Here is a 16,255-nt window from a genome sequence, read left to right on the forward strand (position 1 = left end):
GAATGTATTCTGATAGCTTCTCGCCTGCCAACACATCTGCTGTGCCTTGGAAGAATAAAAGAGAATAATAATGATCACTGGAGTCTGCCTCGTAATTTACTTTTGACATCACTGTTACCACAACATAAAATGAAAGAGACTTAACAAGCATTCAAGTATTAGATACAACAAGTCTACTACCACGCTAGCAGCTGTGAGAGGCTGTACTAAGCTAAATGCTAAAAACCTTATGCTAACATGCTCACAATGACAGTGCTAGCATGCTTAAGTTGATGTTTATCATCTTAGTTCAGTGTGTAAGCATGCTAGCATTTGCTAATTAGCACATTAGTTTAGTAAACCAAAGAGATTGCCAAACTGCCATCTTGGCCAAAAAAACACACATGAAAATCAAAATTTGAAAGCTTTTATAAAACTTCATATACACTGAAATACATATTCAACTTCATACAAGTAGTATTTTTTTTTTCTGTGAACAATTGATTGTGCAAATCTTGTGCTGAATGAAGAAGTTGCATTCAAGATTAAGTGAGGATTTTGTAGATTTCACCAAAGAGAAAACTTTTCCCAACCGACTACTAGAATCACTAACTTGTATCTCGACCCTGCAGATAGTTGTACTTTCTAAGTCAAACTATGTACCTTAGATATAGATATATTTTGAAAAATGTACCTCTCCTTAGGCCTCCATAACATTAAGTTTGTGCTGTAGTGTGCTTTAGAAAGCACCTTAACGAAGGCCACATTAAAGATTGAATGTGTGCAAAAACACTAAAGACAGTGCCTCAATACACACTGCGGATACTAAGCAACTCAGTAAAAAGGTTTTCAAAAGGCATGGCTGCTTACTCTCAGGAAACATGCAAGTAAGATTGTAAAGGTGTGTTGAAGTAGTGAGGAGGAGGCGGTGAGCCGTGAGTGTCCCTTTTCAAACCGAAAATATTCCCCTTAGGCAACACTCTGAAAGTGTTAAAACAGAAAACAGAAATAGTCCAAAAAGAAAGCAGGAATGGTTCACACAATGCAGCACATTGAAACTGGACAGAAACTATAAGCACTTCCACATGGTCACATTGATTATTAAGGCTTCCCTTTACAGGACACATAATAAATAACTGTTAATTAATAACATTGAGACAGAGGGTCTGTAAGACATATTGGAGTATTGATAACCTTGTCCCCTATTTGGCACATTGCATTGCTGATCTTCGACCTCCAACAGTCATTCCTCAGGTCCGCACTTGGAATTTCCCCGCTTTAGTCACATACTTGACCCCTTTAAACGGCTTGTACTTCTCTCCAAACATGTCGAGACGGTTCACCTTCAGACCTGTACAGAGGGGAGATAAGCAAAGTGAGCAATGACTGAAAACTGTCTTTAAACGTGGCCCAGTTAAAAGTATGTAGAAAGCGAGGACTACCTGATATGGCCACCTGCTGAATCTTCAAGTCAATGTTGATTGATGGGTTATCTTCAGGTTTGGGGGCTCCTGCCTGCAGACTCAGACTGCCTTTCAAGTTAGGAAGCTTCTGGGGGTTCAGTTTCCCAATGTCCCAAACCACCACCTATCAAAACACACACATGCTCCATGTAAGGAAACAAAACACTTTTTGGTTTCAGTTTTATTTTCTCTGTAACACCACTAGTTTGTATCAAGAAAACATCCATTGTTTCATTGTTGTTTCATCAGAGCTACAAAAAATCGTGTGCATGCGTATGTCTTAAAAAAAGATAAATCTCATGCCTTTAAAAGGAAGTTTTAATGTTACTTGTATGTTGCTTGTTAGTGAAGAATTTGATGAGATTCTGGATACTGATTGGATAAATGGGTCCACATTCAACATTGGAAGCCGTTCTCATTGAACACAGACCTTCAGTATCACTGCTTAGGACGGCCTTGTAGACGGTTGTTACCTTGGTAGGGAGGTCGTAAGTGTAGTTTCCCTGTGTGGCTGTGAGGTTGACACTGAGCACAGCTTTGGGCATGTGGATTTTGACCATTAAGGCCTCCACCGTCTTCCCCATGGTCTGTTTGGGTCCAATCGTGATGTCCAGGCGACCACAAGGTCCAGACTCAAAGAAACTGATGCTCTGCTTCACGTACACTGGAATGGCCACGAGACTGAGGACAGGCACAGACAGAATAAATCCCGATGACAATGAACAGTTGGGTTCAGCAGGCAGACAGAAACCAGCTTGTGTTTACAAGTAAACACGGTAACAAGAGTGAATTGTGAGTCCTTATTGCAGAAATTAAACAAGAATTTGTATCCACTCCTCCACACTGAAACCCGAAGAAAATAACACAACAAAAATGTTATTGATGCTAGAAGATGTTGATGCTCAGATAACATATTTACACACGTTTATTTTTACTTAATTATAAATAAGACATACAGATGTGTCTATGCTTACTTTTGAGAGCTGACATGATAGTTCATGAGAGTGAAGTTTCCATCTGGCGGGATGAAAGAGAGAGCGCGCTCCGACTCCCAGCGCTTAAATCGCACACACGGGTGGAAACTCACGTCATCGAGAAGACGAGGATTCTGTCATCAAAAGCGACAACGATGGCGAGTGAATTTTACATTTGGGAAGACACACGGGCAGACACAGACATAAGCACATACAGAAAAACACAGAGCTGAGAGGAAATTAACAAACCATAAAGGACAGAGTCAGGTCAGGCATCCCAGTGAGCCTCACACAGGCTTCAATTACACCCTGGATCTCTGCAAATACTGTCGTACCTAAAGATTGAAGGAGATGCAAGCATGTTTAAGAGTAACCACGTCTAATTATCTAAATTACCAGGAAAAAGGAATCACTTCTATCCAGATATACTTGTTTGTACCTGATTTGTCCACAATGGCATCTATTTCCTCTATCACATCAAAATATGCCTCATTATTGGTGTATTTAACTCCAGCCCGCCTCCATGGGATACTGGACAGTTGACCTGTTGGTAATTTATCTCCAACATTACTTCCTCCTGGAAAACACACAAAGCAAAGGCAAACACATAAATGTACACATAAATATTGTAGATAATGTAAGGGCTGAGGAGCAGGGACATTTGAGACATCTACATTCTTGTCAGGTGGCTCTACCTCCTCTTATATGACAGTACTGGGAGCAGGTGTGGGAAGCAACACACCTGGAGCTGATCTCCTCATAATGAGAGTATAAAGGACAATCAGAGAGCTCTCTTTGGGTGGCACAGGCTGTGAGAGAAAAGCGCTAAGTTGCTAACCCAAAGATTTCCAGAGGGACCCTTTGTTGCATTTTGAACCGGTAAGTCGGCTAGCGGCCCGGTTAAGGTAGTTTTTGGTTTTCAAACTATAGAAGCTCTTTCTGTTTTAATTTGTTGACTTTTGGTTAGAGTAAATAAAAACTGTTTAGAGTTTATCTGACTTCTTTCCCCTGTCCTTCTCCCAATCATGATACAATAACTAGACAGAGGCCAGTCACCTCCATTTACCTGTGAGCGTGTTGACAACTGATCGCAGGATGGTGGGAGGCCTGATCATCTCTTTGAGGACGTTCGACTCCGTTGCTAGTGGAAAGCCGTTGTCCAGCATCTCCTCCAACAGCTCGTACACTGTCACCACATTCTCACTGATTACACTTTCTGAGCACTCTCCAAAGTAGTCCTGTCAACAAAAATACATGATACAGTAGTGCACACATGAGACTGACAAATGGAGGGAAAAAAGGGGTTTGGTGCAGAAAAGCTGAATGAAGATGTCTTTAAGAGCACTCTTTTCCCCATTTAGACCCAACATGAGTCCCAATTCCATACTAATTGTTCACAATATGTGCTGTGCTATATATATATATATATATATATATATATATATATATATATATATATACACACACACACAAACTTTTACTCTACTGCTGTGCTATTACGAAATTCTCCCCAAAGATTCCACCCACAGATGTCAATAAAAACTGTAACCCTTGACAGCCACTTTAAATTCATGAAATCATCTTCATGTTGTGAGTGGCTCCTCCATTTTCATTTTGCATTGCATTGCATTGGGGGGGAAATACTGTATAAAAGCATACTCAAAAAAGCAAGCATTTTTTACAAGTATGTATAGTGACTTTTAAACATTTTCTTAGATTTAGTATGTAGTATGGGATTAGGCCTCAGCTCTTGTTCACAATCCACACTAAAATGCATCTTTGGTGATTAAAAAGTACACGTGACCATAAAAACACGGTAGACAAACTGTAGTGTGTGTAACACAACAAAGCGTGCAAATAGTAGGACACACTTTGGAAAAGTATTTCTTATAAACTCTCAATGCTACAAAATAAGCAAAGCGTTTTCCTATCTAGCTGTGTGGCCAAGAGTGTATTGTCTTTTCATTCAGCAAAAATGTAATCAGTTGAGGCGAGTGAAATCTGATCACTTGAGATTCATTTAAATCTAAACTACATCTAGACATTATTTGTTTACACAGGACTACAAGTTTGAACAGAACCAAAGATGTCTTGAATTCAAAATATAAATAAATATATATAACACAGAATTTAATCACACCTGAAAAGTGTCTGCAACTTTGTGCAGGAACTCAATGACAAACAGTGGAGGGACTTCAGTCTGGATGACAGAGAGGAAGAAGAGCTTTCCCCTGTAAATGGTGATAAGATAGTGGTGCGGGGTCTGCAGGACGGGGGGCACATCCTCCGGGTCCACCGCCTTCTCCTTCGCCTCGAAAAAGTAATCACACACACTCCGGCTGATGACACTCTTCCAGTGTTTCTCCAGGAAGATGTCTCCAGAGTGATTAATCAGGAACAGACTGTGGATCATCTCAGCTGCAACAACGAGGTGTTTGTTGATGTTATCAGTGCTCTGTGTCATTAAGCGGAAATAGAGCCATTAAATGATCAGTTTTAAGCCCAACTCAAAACTCCTCGTCCATTATTTCATTGCAATGCAAATGTTAATGCAAATCACTGTCATTTTGACTACTGTCATTCTGTTAAACTAACTCTAAATTAACCAGATGGCGAGCAAACTTGAAACTTCAGGCTATCAACTTTGGAGATTTTTACTATCGGTTTCTTAATGTTCAAAAATAAAACAAACTCGACAGTGAAGGGCGTTACAGCGACATCAATGCTACTGTGCATAAAGTTTCAAAGATTATTTAAAGTTTTACCTGCTAACTTGATTGTGCCGAGAATATTAAGGAAAGTGGGCTACTTGGTGCCAGTGTGTGACAGACTTGTCTGAGTTTGCTGAGGAGACGCCTGCAGATCTACGCACACGTAAAGACAACTTTGTCACGAGAACACATCGACAAATCAAAAGTAAAAAGTCCAAATACTATAAGTAAAGCTCTGAAATAAACCCCGGGCGGTTTAAATACGAAGCAACTGTAGTATAAATCTGATCGATACTTTCAGAGCAAAGTTTCGGACTTTTTAATCAGGCGAAGTTTGCGGGCAGCTACGTCCATGCCTGAATGCGGTATTTGGGATTTTGCTGCCCTGTGTTGAGACTTTCAGGTGTTTGTGCAGGCCGAACTCAAAGGAAAAACAATATTTTCTTGGCAGATAAGAAGCAGATCTCTCATCCAACATGTTTAACCTCGTGTCAGGATTCAGTTGTAAACATAGCAATAGTTGTCATCATTTGACCAAATTGCAGACTGCTAAACGAAACAAAAAAGGGAAACAGGGTGTCCAGTATTTCAACTTCATTTGAAAAAACCTTGCTGAATGTTTCCTGGCACTGTACTGAAGTGACAGTAGTTTTCATAAATATTGTATTTATAATTACTTTTTTTAATTATTCATATGCTTTTCAATGTATAATTTTGATTGAATCCGTATTGTTCTCAGCTGTATTGTAGTTAATCCATGTTAGTTCCAAAATTGCCTATTTGAAGGTTGGCAATCAGTAAAAGGTGGAAAACCTTATCCCTCAATTATGCTTTTCTGATTAATTGAATAACATTTAATTCCAAAAAACGCACCGGGCAACATCTCCAAATTCCAATTAATTAACCAATTATTTCAGCACATAGAAGGACAAACAATGCTTATAAGGTCAACACGCTGTCTGTCCTGCACGCTGGATTGAAAACTGAGCCTCTGTTGTTTATGTTTTATCAGTAAACTTTTATGATTTAATTCTGTATCATATTCATGAGCGCTTAAAGAGTAGGCGACCAAGTCTGCAGAAAAACCTAAATGTAAGGCTTCTGATTGGCTGAGCTCTTTGTGGACGTCACACGGGCTGGGGGGGAGGCAACGTGCTGCCTGCAAGACCCACCTCTGGTCACAAACGTCCATTTTACTGTTCAAACGACCGCGTTTTCACACCAGTTAAGGTGATCGCACCGTGCAGAGTTAGCCATGGCTTCTGATGGACCAAAAGCCAAGAAACTGAGACTTTCTGAGGAGAAGAAGACAGAGTCACCAACCAAAAAGACTCCTGCAGAACTAAGGTGACCGAAAGTACAATAAAAATAAAAATAAACAGGACACCAGACACACTCTTGTGATTAGTTTCAAAGCTAAATGTGCTTTAATTTGAAATGTAAACTTCATTATAAATGCGTGTATGCAAAGTGAGTGAGGTTGAATGTTGTGTGAGTTTCTTTACACCATTAAATGTCCGCATGAACCAGCACAGTGCGGAGAGGTCGCCATTGATAATGACCGCCGTGACGTCCCTTTGATGTGGGTATACAATGCCGCTACACAACTAACGGATAGCCGGCTAATTAGCCACGTTACGTCAGAGGCGTTCGGAGTTCTGCTGTTGTCTAGCAACTTCCCGTTAACAACAGCACGTGCGCCAAAATCGAATCTTAAAAATCACCGTGACGACCACTCGCCTCTGCATGTGTGTACGCTGCGTAAATAAACACGTGGACTGATCTGGTCACTCCTGTAGTTCAGTGCCGATAATTGGCCCCGCCGGCTTCCGTAGAGAACGCTTGACTGAGCATGCTTGCCATCCTGTACCAGCTCGCCCAAAACCATGAATTGCGAAGTAGTCACATGGTCATGAATATGCAATGTTGTGCTTATTTCCCCGCCTGATAAAAATCTGATCACTTGGCTAATTCCCCTATTGTAAATAAATGAAACCCGTTGCTATGTTATGGTTGCTCATCAGCACGCTTCTCACGATGTAATTCAGCCTCCAAGGAGTGGATTGAGGCTGCAGTCGGCTAGACAAGCCAATAGCAGACTGTTCTGGCCCTTCCTCCCTTTAGATGTCTCCAATCAGTCGGTCCCGAGTAGGAGGAGCTGGGGTTGCAGGGTGAAATCGATCTTCCCGCACACTGAGCTGAAATACAGAAGTTTTTGAATGCTTTGCTCTTTCTGAGCCGGTTTTTAGGTCGCTCAACAGGTCTGTCAGTATCTAGCTGTTACACACAGAGAGAGAGACACCATGTCTTATGCAAGGTAAGAACACGTTGACTTAGGGAATTGATCTAAAGGAGATTTTGTGTAATTGGCTGCACAAGCAAGTAATCATCTGACTGCATATTGACAGATGCATGTTGTGGAGGACATTATAGTAAGGGTGTGGTATCTGCAAGGTAGATGCATTTTCTGTTTTTCAGTGACAAAAACCCATGTCATCAATTACATCTCCCTATTCTTGTTTTTCCAAAAGACATTTGTTCATTTTGCTTTTTTCTGCTACACTGAATTTTGCGCTCAGAGGAATGTCGGGGGGAAAAAATGCTTGATGGGGAAATATTCTAACTCATGTGGATGTGGCATATGTTGCGGTCTGTGAGACTTGCTTCATCTGTGAGACTTGCTCAAATCTGTGTTTTACTCAGAAACACTGACCAGATTGTGGTGACATCAAGAAATAGCATTCAGGAGTGAAGACGACACCAAAACGCATGTCCAAATACATATTATTAACATTGTACCAGAAACTCTTGGTGCTTTTGCAGTGTTGCACATCAATCCAGTCCAATCATTCAGTCCTTGTTTATATGATGATATAAAATTTGCAAAGACATGCATAACCAATTAGTGGTTACTGAGACGAGCCCTCATGGTGCTGTTATGTGTTGACTCAAAGGGTGTACTGCTGTGCTGTTATAAAAGGGTGTTATTTGGCATCACATGATTACGATTTGCAATGATATTGAACCCATGTGTTCAATGGTTTTATTCAGCACAGAACAGACTGTACAAACACAGAGACACACACACAGCCTACAGCTGTCCCGGCGTTGCCTTACTCTGCGTGTCATAACATGCATAACTAACTGGGTCTTCACCACTGCACCACAACATGCCTTTTATTTTTTGGATGTTTCTTGCTGAGTCATGCATGTTTCAAAACAGTCTCTCTCAACAAAGTGCTATTTCTGCTTCCCTGTCTTTGAAAGTGGAAGGTTTAAAGTCATGTGATGTAAGTCACATGGAAACAATACTGTGGGTTTTGCAAATTATTGGTCCAACACTGGAATAAAAATCCAGCTCATTCAGTAAAGTTACCTAACATTTGAAAACAATTTAAAATAGAAATTTGCCTTCCTGCACTGTGCTGAAGGAGGACTGTTTGCTCTTTTATCGAATCAAAAACGCTACAAAGCTAGAAGTAATGTAAAAAAAAAAAACAAATACAAGTGTTGCATACAAGTAAAGAAGGAAGATAGCTAGTCTTGTTAAAGCAAAGCAATGTAGAGCTTTTTAGTTTTTAACGCTTTGTCTTTTATGTTTCAGCCCTAATTCACTCTTTGGGATGGGAAACCCCTTACTGGACATCAGTGCTGTTGTGGACAAAGACTTCTTGGACAAGTAAGTTAAAATAATTTATAATAAAAAAAATTGTCACGTAAAGACATAAATGCTGTCATTTTCTAGTCTTTGATTGCTCAAGAGTTATAAAGGCAAGGAAATACTAACAAATATTTGGATTCTCTTTATTTTTGCTCTTTTTTTAATAAAACAAGGAGCCCAAGTTGATCTTTTTGCTGCTGTAAAATCTCCGTGAAGACGGATCAAGCGAAATATAGACGTCCGGTGTCAGTGAGGTCACTACAGTGACAGGCTGACCAAAATACAAAGAGGTTCTATGATGTAATTTGATCAATTTCGGTACGATAAGGAGAGCAGAGCACAGGAAACGGCAAAGCTGACTCATCATCAGCAGAGTTCTCCTACAGATATATTGCTTAAATATAGCCTGAAATGACAGAGCATTATTACATTACAGTGAGTTGATGCATATCGGTCTGTTCTAGCTGAGTGAAATAAACAATCAATGCAACTTCCTGCTTTTTCATCATGGTGACATTACTAATTATCATTTATCAATGTCGTTAAATCACACTGGCTAAGCCTTAAAACATTTTTTTGCAGAGCACAAAAACATTCGTATCTAAAGTCATAATAAGGAAAATATATTTATTTACCTACTTATTCACTTAAATATTTATTAATTTACTGTGTATTCTTTGAGCCATCAGTGGAAACATAAACAGGCAAAGTAGCAGTTTTTCTTGTCTGACCTAGCTTTGTCACACTGAGTTGACCAGGGCAAAGGGTTCCTTTGGGTTCCAGCTCAGAGTCCACTCTCAAACCGCTTGCATAAACTCCAGGATTAAAGCTAAACCAACCAACCAACAACAGTACTAATTCAGTCACATAGTATAAAGCAGGACTAAAGCTGCACCTTAATCCTTAACCTACCTTTGTGATTCGAGGAGACTAGAATCTTTTTCACTTCACGGACCAACATATTGATTTGGGCTGAGTGGTCATAGGAAATAACAAAGGCACCTTCACAGACGTCCTCAAGTCCTCTGCCTATGAATTATTGATTTCATTAATCACATTTTCCAAAAAAGGGAACAACCCATTTGGCAGCACCACCACTGTGTCTGAAATGCTTAAACATAATTCATCCACATAAACATAATTGAGAAGGTTATTGTGTGTGTGTGTGTGTGTTTTTTATTTTTATTTTAAACAACTTTTTCTGGAGTTGTGTATTAAATAAAACAGTGTTTTGAGTTAAAACAGCAGGGTTTGATGTAGCATACGTTTCAGATGACTTGAAGAAACTAATTTGTCTTTTTTCTCCTTTTAACTATCTGCAGGTACTCACTGAAACCCGATGACCAGATCCTAGCAGAGGACAAACACAAAGCACTGTGGGTAACTCTTGTATTGCAACATGTCTTTCTTGGTGGATGCTGTGGTCTTTAGTCTGTGCAGGGAGAAAACGATTATGTCTGAATTCATACAGAGTTTGTTCTGGAGCAGGGCAGTCACAACAGGCTCACACCAGAAATCACCACTATTGACCTCCCTATCTTTGTAGACTGCCAATGGCAGCACAGAGAGACAGTCTGATCCAATAGCAAACCAGGACACTTCACCTCCCAGTCCCTGTGAGACCAGAGCCAGAAAGCAAACATTTAACAGCAGGAGATAAGAGGGTCATGTTTACCTGTGTTTTAGGATCAAACTGATGCATTCTGACTCTCCCACAGTTACATCTCTATATATTAGTTATTTATATCAGGGATTTGTACTCATGATTCCCAACTACAGAGACAGCAATGTTGTCGGTTGCTGAACGAGTTTAGGCTGGGTTAATATGGAAGGCCCTTAGTCACTTGTTATGTATTAAGGTTATAAGTCCACTTTGTTGTTCTACTTGTACCTTTCAGGCCTAACTTGTTGAAGCGCTCCGGGGTAGGGTGGTAATATGTTACAGATATCCCCCAGGGGAAGATACATAAGTTACAAAACAGACTGTAAGTGATTAAGAAAAAAATAAAAGTGAGATAATACTATGGAGTCACCCTCACTCCATGTCTCTCTCCATCTCGCAAAAATCTCCCCCTCTGTAAATTCAGTCTCAAGCCATTTAACGGCAGTCCGCCTCTTGTACTTCCCAATGACATATTTGAGCACACTGTTTCTTATGCTCACTAAAAACACAAACAAATATCTGTGTGTATGTTGATGGTTCTGCTATATTTAGACTGAAAAAACATCAAATTAGAGATGCTTTAAGCCTAAGATTCAGTTATTGTGTTATGTAACAGGCGCAAATGGTTCAAATAGTAAAGGCGGCGATCAGTCATGCATATATTGAATTTACCTGGAAGAAATGTGCCTTCTGCATAGAGTACATTCCAACCCGAGATGAGCTTACTGTCTGTCAAGCCACATCATCATCATACACACCACGGGGATGGACACAATATCATCAACAACGCCAATCAAACCAGTGCAATAGCACTAACAAACAGTTTAAATTGTAATTTTAAAGTTGTTCATATGCAATTAATAATCTCTGATGTCTGATCAAAGAAAAAGTAAATGAGACTTATTATTATATTCTTATTATTATATTCCTTTATTGATCCCCATGGGGGAAATTCAAGTGTTGCAGCAGCTCAACTACACAGAAACAGATAATAAATACACATATTATGCAATAGAATAAAATAAAAAATAAGAATACAAATAAAAAATGTACAGTATATCCACATGGGGGGGGGGCTGGTCAGCATGATGACAGACTGTGGTCTCCGCTGTTGTTGTACAGTCTGATGGCAGTGGGCACAAATGAGCGTCTGAAGCGCTCCGTCCTGCTCTTTGGCAGAATCAGCCGATGGCTGAAAGAGCTGCCCAGCTGCCACAGTTCCTCATGGAGCGGGTGAGAGGGATTGTCCAGGATGGCTCCGAGTTTGGCCTTCATCCTCCTCTCACCCACTGACTCCAGACTGTCCAGCTCCAGACCCACCACAGAGCTGGCTTTCCTCACCAGCTTGTTGAGCTTGTTGGCATCTCCAGTCCTGATGCCACCACCCCAGCACACCACAGCAAAGAAGAGGGCGCTGGCTACCACAGACTGGTAGAATGCCTTGAGCAGTTTATTGCACACATTGAAGGACCTCAGCCTCCTCAGGAAGAACAGCCTGCTCTGTCCTTTCCTGTATAGGGCGTCAGTGTTGTGTGTCCAGTCCAGTTTATTGTTTATCTGCACCCCAAGGTACTTGTAGGACTCAACCCTCTCCACTTCCCCTCCCTGAATGAAAACAGGGACAGGGGGGCTTCTGTTCCTCTGGTAGTCCACCACAAGCTCCTTGGTCTTGCTGATGTTGAGCTTCAGGTGGTTGTTGCTGCACCATGTGATGAAGCTCTCAATCAGTCCTCTGTACTCCTCCTCGTTGTCCCTGGTGATACATCCAACAATGGAGGAGTCATCGGAAAACTTTTGGAGGTGGCAGGAACCAGAGTTGAAGCGGAAGTCCGAGGTGTAGAGAGTGATAGTTTATCATTTTGGGTAAACACTAATTTACTTTCTTGCTGAGAGTTATACGAGAGGATTGACAGCACTCTCATGTCTGTCTATTTAATATGAAGCTACAGCCGGGAGACACTTAGCTTAGCATGACGTTTAGGAAAAGCTAGCGTGGGTCTGTCTGATGTTACAAAGCATCCACCTACTAGCACCTCTAAAGCTCACTAATTCATACAATCATGCTAAATCTTGATGGCTATAGCTCCATATTTTCAAATCATCAAATTCTAGGCAAGAAAACAAATAAGCATATTTCCCAATTGTTCTAACTATTACTGTAGTTATCCTGCATATGACTATTACCTTAAGGATCTGGCCACGCCTTTAGTGACAAACAGACATAAGTCTGTCAGTACTCAAAAACAGGTTTTATATCCAGTACCCAGTCATGGTGATACTTTGTACCTGGTTAAAATGGGAAGTTCTGCATCTGTTTATCACTTTAGCCATCATCACAAAGAAAGATACTGTAGGTGAACAAAAAATAAACCAACTTTATGCATGGCATTGAGTCTTCTCTTATAAATATGAATCATGTGAATTATGTTTCTTTTTGCGTGTAGATTTGAGGAGATAGTGAAGAAGTTCAAAGTTGAATACCACGCTGGAGGAGCCACACAGAACTCCATAAAGATTGCTCAGGTCAGTCGAGTACTTACAAACTCACTAACATCGATGTTCTGTGAAACCTTACTCTAAATGTTGGCCACAGTGATGAGAGTTGATCAGAGCTGTTGTCACTGTCTGTAGTGGATGATCCAAAAACCCCATAATGTGGGCACCTTCTTCGGCTGCATTGGCAAAGACAAGTTTGGAGGTATCCTAAAGAAGAAGGCTGAGGAGGCCCACGTCGATGCCCACTACTACGAGCAAGATGAAGAGCCCACAGGGACGTGTGCTGCATGCATAACTGGAGATAACAGGTGGGTAAATATTATAATAAGCACATGTTGATTCATTTTAATCTCACCTGTCTGTAACTCTTGGTCTCTTGTGTTTTGTTTTCTCCTCTCAGATCTCTGGTAGCTAACCTAGCTGCTGCCAACTGTTATAAGAAGGAAGAGCATCTAGACCTTAAAGAAAACTGGAAGCTGGTGGAAAAAGCTAAAGTCTACTATATTGCTGTAAGTAGTGGTTACCAAACGACTGTATAGTGTGTTGTGTGTTGTGCCATTTACTTCTGATATCTGGAAACCACGAGTGAGCCCACAGGGGAATGTTCGGACATACTGGTGCAGTCTCTGTTTAAGACTTTACGTCATGTGATTCATTAAAGCACATCAGGATATAAAAAGCAGATCAGCCTTGACCCAATGTCACTGTTTGCTTCCAGGGTTTCTTCCTGACCGTCTCTGTGGAGTCCATCATGGAAGTGGCGAAACATGCGTCTAAAAAAAACAAGCTGTTTTGCCTGAATCTCTCCGCGCCCTTCATCTGTCAGTTCTTCAAGGATAACCTCATGCAGGTTATGCCCTACGTTGATGTGCTGTTCGGCAATGAGACAGTAAGCCAGACTTTCACAGTGCATTCTTCATATACCCAAGGCATGTGGTGTGGGAGTGCTTTGTGTCCACCAGATGTTGATGTTTAGCACGTATTTTTCTGCAAAACAATCTTTAATTTTTTTTATTCCTCAGGAGGCAGCTGCATTCGCTGAGGAGCAAAACTTCGAGGTGAGTGGACTGACGTAGGCTTTTGGCATTTGTAAATGATTAGAGCTGCTTTTTTTTTTTTTACGTTTTTCTGTATTGTCAACTAGTCATTTTTATGTGTGTTTTGTCCGTAGACCAAGGACATGAAGGAAATTGCCAAGAAAGCCCAGGCTTTGCCCAAAGACAACAAAAAGAAAGAAAGGATTGTAGTGTTTACCCAAGGGAAGGAGGAAACTGTCATTGGCCTAAGTAAGATTTTTCTGTCCTTATGTTACCCTTGTTTCTCTGTCTCTTATCGTTGTTAGAAGTTTACTGCAGACGTATAATTAAATAGTAAACCCTTCTTCACGCGTCTGTTCAGGTGACAAGGTCGAGACATTCTCTGTACTGACGATTGACCCAAAAGAAATTGTAGACACAAACGGTGCAGGTGATGCCTTTGTAGGAGGTAAGATGTCCTCTGTTTTCACTTGATACATATCTAGGTTTCTTTGTCTTTTCTATGGATTTCTATTAATGTTTTTCCCCTCTGTGTTGCAGGTTTTCTGTCTGGGCTGGTTCAGGACAAACCACTGGATCAGTGCGTGAAGGCAGCACACTACGCTGCCAACGTCATCATCAAACAAGCAGGTTGCACCTTCCCAGAGAAACCTGACTTCAACTAAGGGATTCCCAGACAACTTGTACATCCACCCGAAACCTCACTCACAGCCTGCCATGCACAACGCCAACCCATAACTTCTACAAATACTATCAGCAACCCGTCCAAATTGTTTTTCAATTTCCTTCCAATTGATTGTTGGGTTCCTTCTGACAAATGTGCGTGTCTCTTTTCCCCGCCGCTAGTGGATCATGCAGCCAAGGGCCAAGGGAAGATTTGTTCATATATGTTACCATAAACAAAACATGATAACATCACAGGATGTGATAATTTTGCTTTACACAGACAATCTTAAAAGAAATCATGTTTTTATGGACATTTGTTTTTGTTTCTTAAAGTTTTTTGGCTCTCTTACACTGCCAACGTTTGGCTGCACCGATGCCTATCAGTGTTGACATCTCACAAGTCTGTTGTTATTCCCCCTTGGAGACAGAATCAAACCACTACAACTTAATTCCACAAATGGAGGACATGTTATACACAAGTAGAGGACTGATAAACAAAATATCAGTTAATGCAGGTTTTGGATACTGCATTGAAATGTGCAGTAGTGATTTGTTTTAGTTACATTATTTTAAAATGAATTATTCCTGATTATGAATTTGTTCTTGTTTAGATTGAACAGGCCAGTTATGAAACCAAAGCTATTTCTATTAAGTGTACACTTTTAATCTGTGTCAAAGCCTCTGCCCTCTTAAGTCCTGTGATGACTGTTAAATATCAGCTTTACTGTGTCGACGTCACGACCGTGGAAGTTTATTTCCTTACGCTGTTTTTTGGGCAGGTGCTTCTAGTCACACGTGCCTTTTTTCCTTCCTTTATCTGTAAATGTTACAAAGTTTGCAGACGGCTACTTGTGTTATGTGAACCCGCATCTGTCTGAACAGGGAAACTTGCAAACTAGATCAGTGATGGTCATGGGCCACTGGTGGCTTGTGGGGGAGAAAATGGAAATACATCTTTCAGATGCATGTAAGTTATATAATTGAATGTTCTCTGTCAGAGGAACACAGTGGGTAATAAAACTGACATATCCCTCTATTGTTTATTTCTCTCCTGAATAAGTGGCCTGTGTTCTTTCTGGGTGTTTATATCTCTTTGTTGTAACACAACTTCAAAACCCTGTGCTTTGCTAAATCAGATATAAATGGAGGGGACATTTTAACCAAATCAGATTTTTGAGATTTTGGTGTGCTAACTGCTACAAATGTCGAATGGGAGATACAAAAGAAATGAAGAGAAACAAATTAAGAACATGTTTTAAATTCAAACCACACTCGTGATTTGGGGCCGGACATTTCAAACCATCTGCATTAACCTGAGTTTGTGGTCTGCGCAACATTGAATACTTGAATACAACTATCCTGAAAATAGATAATAAATTATATCATGAAGATGGAGAAGAACGTTTTCTGAATACAACAAGAGTTGTTTTGAAATTTGTACTGCTGTTAGTATTGTCCCACTGTTAGTTTCTTTTTATATTTTCAAATACACCAATAAGCCTTAAGTGACAATTTATTCTTGGTATCAATTGCACTCAAGTTGCCCATGTTTGTGCTGAACTATCATGCCCAAAATTCACAAATAAAATGTACAACAATCTATTG

The 16,255-nt window shown here is 40.4% G+C and overlaps 2 protein-coding genes across 4 annotated transcripts; one reads left to right on the forward strand and one right to left on the reverse strand.

The window, feature by feature from the left end:
• Nucleotides 1-398: 398 nt before the first annotated feature.
• ap3m1 (adaptor related protein complex 3 subunit mu 1) lies at nt 399-5,453 on the reverse strand. Of its 2 annotated transcripts, none has more exons than XM_054600114.1 (9): nt 5,182-5,453; nt 4,557-4,834; nt 3,483-3,654; nt 2,856-2,993; nt 2,666-2,751; nt 2,417-2,550; nt 1,916-2,123; nt 1,422-1,566; nt 399-1,330 (listed from the first exon to the last, which is right to left on the reverse strand). In XM_054600114.1, exons 2-9 carry the CDS (start codon nt 4,827-4,829, stop codon nt 1,230-1,232), a joined length of 1,257 nt encoding a protein of 418 aa, XP_054456089.1. In that variant the 5' UTR covers nt 4,830-4,834; nt 5,182-5,453; the 3' UTR covers nt 399-1,229. The 2 variants fall into 2 exon arrangements, with proteins under 2 accessions (XP_054456089.1, XP_054456090.1); XM_054600115.1 differs by having other exon boundaries at nt 4,557-4,871.
• Nucleotides 5,454-6,322: 869 nt separating this feature from the next.
• On the forward strand, nt 6,323-16,250 carry adka (adenosine kinase a). 2 transcript variants are annotated; one of them, XM_054599985.1, is made up of 11 exons: nt 6,323-6,474; nt 8,732-8,806; nt 10,111-10,164; nt 12,896-12,974; nt 13,083-13,255; nt 13,348-13,456; nt 13,666-13,836; nt 13,970-14,005; nt 14,119-14,233; nt 14,346-14,432; nt 14,525-16,250. In XM_054599985.1, exons 1-11 carry the CDS (start codon nt 6,383-6,385, stop codon nt 14,647-14,649), a joined length of 1,116 nt encoding a protein of 371 aa, XP_054455960.1. In that variant the 5' UTR covers nt 6,323-6,382; the 3' UTR covers nt 14,650-16,250. The 2 variants fall into 2 exon arrangements, with proteins under 2 accessions (XP_054455960.1, XP_054455961.1); XM_054599986.1 differs by lacking the exon at nt 6,323-6,474 and adding an exon at nt 7,334-7,444.
• The last annotated feature ends 5 nt before the right edge of the window (nt 16,251-16,255 follow it).

This window comes from Anoplopoma fimbria, chromosome 6 (genome assembly GCF_027596085.1).
Source record: "Anoplopoma fimbria isolate UVic2021 breed Golden Eagle Sablefish chromosome 6, Afim_UVic_2022, whole genome shotgun sequence".
Lineage (NCBI taxonomy): Eukaryota > Metazoa > Chordata > Actinopteri > Perciformes > Anoplopomatidae > Anoplopoma > Anoplopoma fimbria.